This window comes from Callorhinchus milii, unplaced genomic scaffold, assembly GCF_018977255.1.
Source record: "Callorhinchus milii isolate IMCB2004 unplaced genomic scaffold, IMCB_Cmil_1.0 Scaffold4, whole genome shotgun sequence".
NCBI lineage: Eukaryota > Metazoa > Chordata > Chondrichthyes > Chimaeriformes > Callorhinchidae > Callorhinchus > Callorhinchus milii.
In genome coordinates this window covers 33,449,918-33,461,266 of record NW_024704745.1, presented here as the reverse complement: position 1 = coordinate 33,461,266, position 11,349 = coordinate 33,449,918, and the positions used below count along the sequence as shown (strand labels likewise).

At 43.0% G+C, this 11,349-nt stretch overlaps 1 protein-coding gene across 3 annotated transcripts in view; it reads left to right on the top strand.

Annotated features, from left to right (window-relative positions):
* The first annotated feature begins 972 nt into the window (after window positions 1–972).
* tbc1d4 (TBC1 domain family, member 4) overlaps window positions 973–11,349 on the top strand; it is a 139,992-nt gene continuing 129,615 nt past the window's right edge. For 2 of the 3 annotated variants that reach the window (XM_042334376.1, XM_042334374.1), the window contains exons 1-2: window positions 1,424–1,544; window positions 1,973–2,415. In XM_042334376.1, coding sequence (XP_042190310.1) covers window positions 1,996–2,415 — 420 coding nt within the window. In that variant the 5' untranslated portion in view covers window positions 1,424–1,544; window positions 1,973–1,995. Of the gene's footprint in view, window positions 989–1,423; window positions 1,545–1,972; window positions 2,416–11,349 lie in introns of those variants that run through there. The other variant, XM_042334375.1, reaches the window with a different exon arrangement.

The window sequence follows — 11,349 nt, the reverse complement described above, 5'->3', positions numbered from 1 at the left end:
GAGGGAGAGAGAGGAGGTGGAGAGGAGAGGGAGAGGACGAGGGAGAGGGGAGGAGAGGAGCAGAGGGAGAGGAGGAGGAGAGGAGCAGAGGGAGAGGAGGAGGGAGAGAGAGGAGGAGGGAGAGAGGAGGAGGAGAGGAGAGGAGGAGAGGGGAGAGAGAGGAGGAGGAGTGGAGAGGAGCAGAGGGAGAGGAGGAGGGAGAGAGGAGAGGAGAGGAGGAGAGGGAGGAGGAGAGGAGAGGAGAGGGAGGAGGAGAGGAGAGGAGCAGAGGGAGAGGAGAGGAGAGAGGAGAGGAGCAGAGGGAGAGGAGAGAGGAGAGGAGCAGAGGGAGAGGAGGAGGGAGAGAGAGGAGGAGGGAGAGAGGAGAGGGGAGAGAGAGAGGAGGAGGAGTGGAGAGGAGCAGAGGGAGAGGAGCAGAGGGAGAGGAGAGGAGAGGAGGAGAGGGAGGAGGAGAGGAGGTGGAGAGGAGAGGAGGAGGGAGAGAGGAGGAGGTGGAGAGGAGAGGAGAGGAGGGAGAGAGAGGAGGTGGAGAGGAGAGGAGGAGGGAGAGAGAGGAGGAGGAGGGAGAGAGAGGAGGAGGAGGGAGAGGAGGAGGAGGAGGAGGGAGAGGAGGAGGAGGAGGAGAGAAGGAGGAGGGAGAGGAGGAGGGAGGAGAGGAGAGGAGGAGGGAGAGAGGAGGAGGGAGAGAGAGGAGGAGGAGAGGAGAGGAGGAGAGGGGAGAGAGAGGAGGAGGAGAGGAGAGGGAGGAGGAGAGGAGAGGAGGAGAGAGGAGGAGGAGTGGAGAGGAGGAGAGAGGAGGAGGAGGGAGAGAGAGGAGGAGGAGTGGAGAGGAGGAGAGAGGAGGAGGAGGGAGAGAGAGGCGGTGCGATAGGGTTTTGTGCGGCAGTTTCAGCGAAAGCCGAGGCCACGTTTGAGCCGCTGTGCCCGGGATCCCCTCTCACTGGGGGCTGTGCCCCCCCCCCCCCCCCCCCCCGGGGGAAGGGAAGAGGTTATTTTTCTCGCTATTGTTTTTTTGAGGGGGGGGGTTCTTAAAAAAAAGATAATATATCAATCGGTTCTCCCCCGAAAAAAAAAGAAGTGAACGCGAAACGGAAGCGGCGGCTGAACTGGAGCTGAGAGAGAGAGAGAGGGAGAGAGAGAGAGAGAGGAGAGGAGGAGAGAGAGAGAGAGAGAGGAGAGAGAAGGAGAGGAGAGAGAGAGAAGGAGAGGAAAGAGAGGAGAGAGAGAAGGAGAGAGAGGAGAGAGAGAGGAGAGAAGGAGAGAGGAGAGAGAGAAGGAGAGAGAGAGAGAGAGAGAGAGGAGAGAGAGGGGAGAGAGAGGAGAGAGAGAGAGAGAGGAAGAGAGAGAGAGAGGAGAGAGAGAGAGGAGAGAGAGAGAGAGGAGAGAGAGAGGAGGAGAGAGGGAGAGAGAGAGAGGAGGAGAGAGAGAGAGAGAGGAGAGAGAGAAGGAAAGAGAGAGAGAGGAGGAAAAGGCTGTGTTACAGTCAGTGGCTCCAGCGCTGTGTTGAAGGACACGAGGAGGACGAGCAGAGAGAGAGAGAGAGAGTGAGTGGGTGGGTGAGTGGGTGGGTGGGTGGGGCTGGTCAGGGGGGAGGTCAGGTCAGGTCAGGGGGTGGGGTGGGGGGGGGGGCGGCTCTCCCACCATCACTGGGTCGGGGGCGCGATCCCCCCCCCGAAGCCATGTGTTGATCCGTGCGGTTTGCGCGATGTCGGATCCCGGCGGCTGGAGGTGAAGGTGAAGCTGCGCGGACACCGACACACAGACCCCACACCCCCCCACACCAGGTGCCCCTGAGCTCAGCTCAGCTCTGTGCAAACCCCTGGACCAGGGCGGAGACGGGGTATTAGTGACAAGATCCCCCCCCCGCTCAACCACGTGTCAGGCTTTAGCTGCTGAAGCTCAGCCCGACCCAGAGCAGAGATAATAATAATAATAATAATAATACTGATAGTCTGCACGTTATTATCACCAGTCTGATCCTGACTAACAGCGGGGATGGAGGACGGCGGCGGCGGCGGCGGCAGCCAGCAACAACAGGATGAAAAGGGCAAACCCGAGAAAAGGTTCACGTTGTGGTACATGGGCTGGTCCACCTTGGACAGGAGGACCACCCTGCCCATGCTGCCCTGGTTGATGGCCGAGATCCGGAGACGCAATGAGAAGCAGGAGCCAGGATCCTCTTTGTCAGCCCGGGAGGTGGTGCTGATCCTCACGCCATCCCTCATCAGGTGTGTCCCCCACTCCACCAGCAGCAACATGAGCGTCTTCATTTTCGAACACAAGGCTCACTACATCACCAGGTTCATCCACAACAGTCAAGACCTTACCTACTTTGCCTATTTGATCAGGACCCAGCCTGACAACCCAGAGTCTGAGATGGCGTGCCATGTTTTCAGGGCCACTGATCCTAACCAGGTATGTGATCTGAATGGCAGAGCAAGAGAGGAAAGAGTTCAGGTTAAAGCCACATTGGGTCTGATTCCACATGTGTGTGGATTGGAGTGAGTTGACCAGGTCCCTGAGTTGGAACTCAAACTTAATACTAACCATAACCTTAACTTTATCCACACAGATCTACAAGATGCCCTCATTCATTGTGTTTTCCGTGTTGGTGATATAACTTTGAAGAAAGCATTTGATTGTAGTGACAAAACAAATATTTTAATTATATTGTGTAAGATAATGCAAAAAAAACGTGAACTGGAAGTACTGGTTGGTGTTCTGTCTAATAAAGCAGTATCAGAGGATGATCACTTCATCAAGCTGGGTCTGTTAATCATGTCAGAACTTCAGTTTCTTTTGTTAAGGCGCCCTGGGTGTCTTGTCAAAACTACCGAGCCAAACAGAAATGAGACGTCATATGTATGTCTGTTGAAGAAGTGCCTTCTTTATATGTGGAGCATTTTCTTTTTCATCAATGATGACAAGAAATGGTGTTTCTATGGCACAAGTTTTATTGTTTGGCAACTAAACATTCAGGTTTGCCAAGAACTTTAATAATAAAACAGCATTCTTTTAAAATTAGTAGATCACATATTGTTGACCAATAAAAGTGCCTGATAAAATCCACACTGTATATTTCTCTTGAAGAAGCCATACATAAAAATCACAGTAAGATTTCTTTGCTACTGTAACATCACTTTGTGAAAAATAACTGAATATATAAACATCTTGTGATATGTTTTTATGAGTTAACAGTGGGGAAAGCAGAAAGCATTCTGCAAAATAGTCAGACAGATGGTACTTTATAATCAACTGATTGTGGTAAAAGTTATTAGCATTTACTGAGGGAAAACTGTATAATAATATAATTTTCATATTGGAATTGTTTAATAATAATCCTTGCATTTGATATAGTGCTTTTCACGTCTTCTAGATGCCTCAAATCACTTCACAGAATATACTGAAAAGTGAATTGACTGTATATTTGTGGGCGAAAAGTGACAGCCAATTGCACAGCAGTGTCCCACAATCAGTTGTGGATTGGGTGATCAAATTATTATTTTTTTCTTGAAGGATTATGATCCCTGCAAAAGCGATCCGTCAATCGACTAACAACTGGGTTCCTACTTACTGCTAGGTAAACAGAGGCGTGTTGAGTGAGGAAACTTACCGGGAATCAAACCCAGGTCTCTTGGTTGCGAGGCGAGTGCTTTAACCACTGAGCTACGGGACTCCACAAACAAGGTCAAATGCAATTTGAGGGGTCCAGGTCATTATAAATCTCTGCAAAATTCTAGTGCTTATAAAGTTTATATTAGTCTTTCTATTAGTTTTGGTATTTTACATAGAAAGTACTTCTACTTGCAGCCCTGCAGTAAAAAATATCCAGGACTTTTTGATTATTTTACTGCAAATACAAATTGTGATTTAGGTATTTAGGTCTGAGGTATTTTTTTGCAAAAGGTGTGGTTGGTTCTGACTTCCCTTGTAGTTAACAGGTACAGTAGGTTATTGTGAAAACTCAAGAGTACATCCACATATGAATAGTAAATAGGCAGGTTTCTTTGTTGAACAAACAGTTGATTGATTATAAATAAGGGAGCGAATGTGTCCACACATTGGCAGGCAGTGCAGATGGGTGTAGTGCACAGAACTAGGAATGTGACATTGAGATGTTTATATGCAGTGTATACCTGGGCTTATTTTATTGCCTCTCCCCTTGTTTTGTCTGCACATATAAAATGGAGCAAGGGTTGCATTTGGATAAACACATTTTTATGAAATCTTAAATCTTTTATAAAAGAACATAATTTCTAGTTTGCAAGTGGCTAGCATTTGCTGCTCACATTCCCTTTACTTCCTTGTACAGGACTGTGGAAAGTTTGTAACATTTTAATGTAAAAGTACAACAGGAGGGGTCCTTGGCTTCGGATCTCCCAACATAGATGCCTCAATTTGTGTCTAAAATTAGGAGCAAGAGCTGTGATTGGAATTTCACGATGTTTTCAGTCTATATTTGGAATTGAATGCCATTTCTTCTGCATGGAGAACAATTGAAAAGCTTCCTGCACTTTTCTCTTGAAACCTATGTGTTATTTAACTCTATGTATGTGTGTTTGTGCTTAGTTTGTTCATGTGCCTCCATGTTACTAGAAATCCATTGTAACCCCGCTCCCCGGCCTTGTCTGGGCAATTTTAAGTGCAGTATTATTAGATAGAGACTTTATGGTGGTTCTTTGCTTATGTGATAGAGGTGCAGTGTTGAATACCACATCAGAAATTCACTGTTACTGGGAAGGTATTGTGGAAAGGTTGAAACTAACCCAATTAAATTAATTACATTAATTTCATCCACAGAATATACAGTAAATTCACATTACAGTATATTCTGTGAAGCGCTTTGAGTCATTTCAATGACGTGATAAAGCACTATGTCAAATGCAAGGATTATTATTATTATAAACCTGCTCACTAGGCCAAGGGTGCTAAGTGCTTTTGACAACTGATCAGTGATGATGTGGAGAATACCTAGTTTGATGGAATTTATTTTAATCCAACTGTATCTCAATGGACTGTGCCTGACACTCAGCTTCTTATTGCAAGCCTTTTTAACAAAGCATTTCTGAGAAACAGCTGGATTTATGAGACATTGAATGATTTTTTTTTGAAAAATGCTGGATTGCAGATAGGACCAAAGCTGCAGTCATATAGTACAATGAAGGTCAAACTATATTTTAATGTATGACAGTGATTTATAACATCATAGGATATATTTATATGATTCAGCAATTTCAGTAACAGTGTGCATGGCAAGACAGATAACACAGGTAACTATCTATATGCTATTGAGTGGACCCCTGCCCTTACATGTACAGACTTGAAACCATAATATTCATTACTTGTTAACTGAGCCATCCAAACATAGTGGAATAATCCATATGGTATGTGTTTGCATCCATACCTTTGGCCTGCCACAAGCAGAGAAAGAAGGTTAAGAAGAAGCATCAGCCAGGTATGAATAGGTGAGAGAACTCTGACTTGACATTTATGGAGAGCAATGATTTTCTCAAAATCTCCTTTACATTTTGAACAGTACATCAAGTCATTTCTGTCCTCCTGGATTCGTATCTTTGTTTGCCCTGGGAAATTATGCTGCAGATTGCAATAATTTCTTCAAATCACCTGGGAAATTCTGGATGAATTACTTGAGTAAAAAGGGGAAAGAAAACCAAGTCAGGGTACTTTCTGTTCTGTTCTTAGCGATAGATTGAAAATATTTGTTCTGAAATTATAATTGACCCATAGCAAAGATTCCTTGTTTTTCTACATTTGCTGGAAACATTTCTGTTAATGTTAGAAGCTGTTTGTAAAAACAATAATAATACTTCCTTTTGATATAGTGCCCATAATCTTGAAATGTCTCTCAGTGCTTCACAGGTAATTGAAGTGACTATGTTTTTTTGGCAAATACAGTGGTATGTACATTGTACGATCTCACAAACAGTTATGAAGTGATTATAATAATAATAATCCTTGCATTTGATATAGCGCTTTTCACGTCTTCTAGATGTCCCAAAGCGCTTCACAGAATATACTGTAAAGTGAATTGACTGTATATTTGGTTGTTGGCCAGGATAATGGGAGAAACTCCTTGCCCCCACCCTCTGAAACTCCATCCTGCAGTCACTCCCCCTCCCCCCTCCTTTGCCTCCTTCGAGACCCTCCTCCGTGCTTTAGATTCCCCCCCTTCACCCATTGCCCTCCACCCTCCCCGATCCTGACCCCAGCTCAGGTCCGAAACACTGATTGTCCAGCGCCCAGGTACGGCCCCCACGACGGGAAAGGCGCTATACAAATGTAATTTTGTTGTTGTTCAGTGACTGTTTTTATAGGCAAATTTGACAGCTATGTCAGCCAACAAGATCCCACAAACAGCTATGAAGTGAATGTCAAGTTTATCTATGGATTCTTGGCCAAGAAACTGGGAGAAACTCACTCTTTTCAAATAATCTTATAGGATCTTAAAAGTTCATGTGAAAACAGGCAGACTGGACCTTCACACAACATCTCAGCCATTAGTGCACTGGAGCGTCAGTTTAGATTACCAGTGGTGGCTAACCTTATGCCATGAATCTAGAAATCTACAGTCAAGAAAAACTGAAAGCACACTACCGCTCCAACAGAAACTTAACCAGACATATGCGAAGAAGGGTTCCTTTCTTGATGGCCCTGTGGGCCACAAGTGGCCACCATTGCATTGTACATTCCCAGTTATAGCAAAGGATGATTTAACATTGTTGTGGCCAAAATGTGGAACTCGCACCTTCACACTCCCCACCACCACCAGCTTAGGTACCAGCAGGAGTGCTTTGAGATGTCCTCCTGACTTGAAAGGCGCTATATAAATGTAAATTCTATTGTAAGATAGGGTTTGAACTATACTGTTCTTGACCTGGCCACTGGGAGATGTGTGTGAGTTGGTGACACTTCTTCTGATGTTCCTTTCTTCTCTGGTGAAGCTCCTGACCTCTACTTGGCACAGTGACGTGATTGGGATTGTGAAGTTAGTGTGGTCTGGAATCAGACATGGGGCACTACAGTTTATTATACAATACACTGAACCAGAACCACCATGGTGCCATTCTGCACGCTGTGGGGTAACAATGTTCACTATTACGTGCATTCTTTTGCTGCTGTCGACTTTTAATGGGATTTCCCATTTTAGTTGAGCAGCAACAAAGGCACTGCCTAAATGCCAAATGGATTTTTTACCCATTCACTTCTTAGTTGGAACCACAATTTCTGGAACATGAATAGTATAAATGTATAGATACCCCAGCGTTATTATTCAGTTTTAATGGTTTAAAAAACAAGTATAATTGAACGTTGTGATAGAGTGGTGAGGTTGCCTAAAACCCTGAGAAGGAAAGCCTCACATGTTGGCGCCACACAATTTTGTGCTGCAGCTGCTTGTTATGCATTCCCACAGTTGGGGTGAGAATCTGCTTCTCTGCAGTTACTCGCTCCCTGTGGCTTTCCACATTTATATTTTCACACCAATTTTCTATGATTTCCGCCCCCCCATCCGCACCCCCCATTTTACTTGTTCAAGTCTAATTCCCTGTCACCTTCTGTCACAGTTCATATATCACCTGCTCAACCTCCTCTTCCCCCAGGAGTACATCAGGACTTGTTCAGGAAGCTTTGAGTATCAGATAGTAATGATAATAATAATAATAATCCTTGCATTTGATATAGCGCTTTTCACGTCGGGAGAACGTCCCAAAGCGCTTCACAGAATGTACCGTAAAGTGAATTGACTGTATATTTGTGGGCGAATGTGGCAGCCAATTGCACATAGCAATGTCCCACAAACAGTTGTCGATTGAAAATGACCAATTTGTTATTGTTTTTGGTTTTGGAGGGATTATTATTAGGCATCTGGAGTAAGGAAACTTGCCCAAGGTTTCGCGCTGCCTGGAATTGAACTCAGGTCTCTCAGTTGCAAAGCGAGTGCTCTAACCACTGAGCTACAGGACTCCATGATGCGTGTGAGAAAGTGACAGAGAGCAAACCGGTTCCAATTAATTGATACATCTGTAGGTTCGTTCATCACTTGAAACTGTGCCTCCTTACCACTTCTTTAGAATAACTGCCAATAAAAGAAATCATGGTGTCAGGCTGGCTCAGTTGGTGCCATTCTTTCCTATGAGTCAGAAGGTGATAGTTTCATGACCCATGTTGGGACTTTGATCTCACAGTCTAGGCTGGGACTTCAATACTTTGAAACATCTCAAAGACGTGATAAGGCGCTATATCAAATGCAATGATTATTAATATTATTATAATACATTGCTGCGAGTGCACTGCATTTTTGGAAGAGAATTGTTGCAGATATTTTGTGTTTAGTATTGTCTAACAAAGAAATATGAAGTGAATGACTAATTTATCTGTTAGATTGATAGGCAGGACAAACTCCTCTTTTCATATAGTGCCATGGGATATTTAAGATCTACCTGAAAATGAACAGGGGTTTGTTGATTTATCAGAAACACAGCAGCCCCAACAATCCTGAGTATCTTGAGCACTACACTGAAGTCTCAGCCTAGATTAGAACCTCAAGGCCAACTGCTTGCACCAACAACTTTCTGAGGTGGAGGTGAGTGTGTCACTAACTGAGTATAGCTAATATATGATCTTGCATCTAAAGGTTTTATGAGAGTATGGCTTTCTGAGAAGGAAATGGTGGGTAACACATTACAGTAAAATAATCTTTGCATTTGATATAGAGCCTTAACACATCAGTGAGCATTGTCTCAGAGCTCTTCACAGGATGTAAAGCAGTGGCTCACTGAACATTCGCACTAGTCTCAGTAAATCTGTGAAATCAATAGTTTGTTTTCAGTAGCTACTGAGTAGTAATATTTATGACGTGGCCATAAATCAAGAAATATGCAATCAAGAAAAAGTGTATTTGGTTGGTCATTAAAGGTTGGCCAGCACTGATGTAAAGTATAATGTCTGTGTATTTATAGGTGAATAAATCTTCGAGTTGTGGGGCGCACATCAGTCCCTATGTCCTGCAGTAGCGTCTCAATAGTAAATTACCTTATATCAATTACAATTCTTACACCAGTAGCCCACATACAGACAGTTTGGTATGGTTTACATTTTGATTTGATTTTACATTTCAAATGTTGATCTGCTCCAAAATGATAGTTAAAATCCTTGCATTTGATATGGCATCTCATCACATCATTGAAACATCTCCAAACCCTTCACAGAATTTACTATAAACTTTATTGACTGTGTATCTGTAGGCAAAGGATGGATGGCATTGAAAGACTAGGAAGAAGTAGGAGAGAAAAGGAGTTTTTTTGTTGATATGGAAGTACAGGAATTTTGAAGGAGGGAATGCAGAAACAGAAGGCAAGCAAATCCAGATTGTAAGTGCTTGGTGCGTACTGTACTTTGAAGAAGGAACATTATAGTTTGAATTCCAATTCAATCGATGGCCAGCGTAGCCATCCTTCAGCCATCCTTCAGCCGTTTGAGTGAACAAACAGACATGAAACTGCGAGCATTGATAAAGTGACTGGGCTTCAATACCAGCAATCTGCAGGCTGATGATTGAAACAGAACTTATGTAATATTTATAGACGTGACAGTCGATAAACTGAGATACAAGTCTGAAGTTTATTAGTGCAGTAAATTTCAAATTCATTGAACCATTAGGTAGAAATTCCACCTGGATTTAGATTTACTCAATTTTCTTAGCATTTTAGGGCAGGCAGAATTCTAAAATACAGTATTAATTTAGAAGTTGGTTCAAAGCTCACAAATTTGGTTAACACCCTTAACAACCTTAAATCGTTATGTAAATACCTGTGGTATAAAAAGTATTGCGCAAACTGTGGAAATTAACAAGCCTAGTCTAGCCGTGTGTAGAGTGCTATTGCAGAACATGTACACAACAACTAGACTGTGCTTGTTAATTCCCACTGTTTGCAAAACAGCGGCTGAAACAAGTTAATTGAGTAATCTAAAACAAATTCACTGCTGAGTGCCCATTGTGCCAATGTGTTCAATTTAAAAGGTATTCTTATATAGAGATGCATTTTCCTCACAATTTATATAATAGAAATCACTACTCAGGGTTACTGAGGTCATGAAGAAAGCAATTCAAAATTTGGACCCATTCTCCTTTGAAGTTACAGAATATCTCGTACCTGTGTAACAACAACTACTTGGATTTATATAAGTCCCTCACTTAGGACAACGTCCCAGAGTGCTTATCGTGAAGGGTGCTCTATAAATGCAAGTTGTTGTATCTAGAAACAGTTGGATGGTCAGGTGAATTACGGACCTGGGCTAACATAATAAATAATAATCTTTGCAATTGGTAAAGTACTTTATCACCTTGTTGAGACATCTCAAAGCGCTTCATAGAATATATTATCAAGTGAATTGACTGTATATTTTGTGGGCGAAACTTGGTTTCAGGAACAAAATTAGCCCCTAACTGATGAGATTATCCATGTTGTGTGAGCCTGACTGTTGTCAGCAATAAAGAACCATAGCTTCATGACTGAACAAGTACAAAATGACAAGATCTCAAAGATATAAAATGGTAATTGAGTGACATATGTTAACTTTCCTGCCTTCTATTTTCCCAAAACCCCAAGTTGTACAATTACACTCCCCCAAAGACATCTCAAAGATGTAGAGCTTCAATGTTACAAATATCAATCCTGCTCCTTTGATTTGAAGCTAAATGCAATGTTCATTGTTCTCATGTGAACGCTGCGAGGTGTCAGGCAGGTCACCAGTTTGCATGTGATGTCATGCTGTTGGACGCATGTGGATTGAGATTAAAGATGAACTGGATTACCAACAGTAACATATTTAAATTGGATCAGCTATTAAATCATTATTTCTCTGGTGTGTTTCTGATACATTACTATTATACTATATTCAAATAGCAGCAAATTACTAGAATGCACACATAACTAATATACTCTGTATTACAAGAACACTATTGCTAGAATCTACACATTACTAAACACTGTATATTACGAGTGACAACAATAACGACAACGTCTTGCACCTAGGTGTCGGGCTGGTTCATTTGTAGCACTCTCGTCTCTAATTGAGAGGTTGATGGGTTCAAACATCACGTCAGGACTTTGAACTCATTCTAGGCTGACACTCTGATACAGTGCTAACAGAATGCTGTCATGCTGAAAGTGCAATCTTTTTGATGAAACATTAAACCAAGCTTCCTTTTGCTTGTTTACCCCAAATGCATCTGAAACACTCGTGCATGGGTTTGTCACCTCCCGCTTGGATTACTCAAGCGCACTCCTCGCCGGTCCAAACTCCGTACCCACATCTCACCAGTCCTGG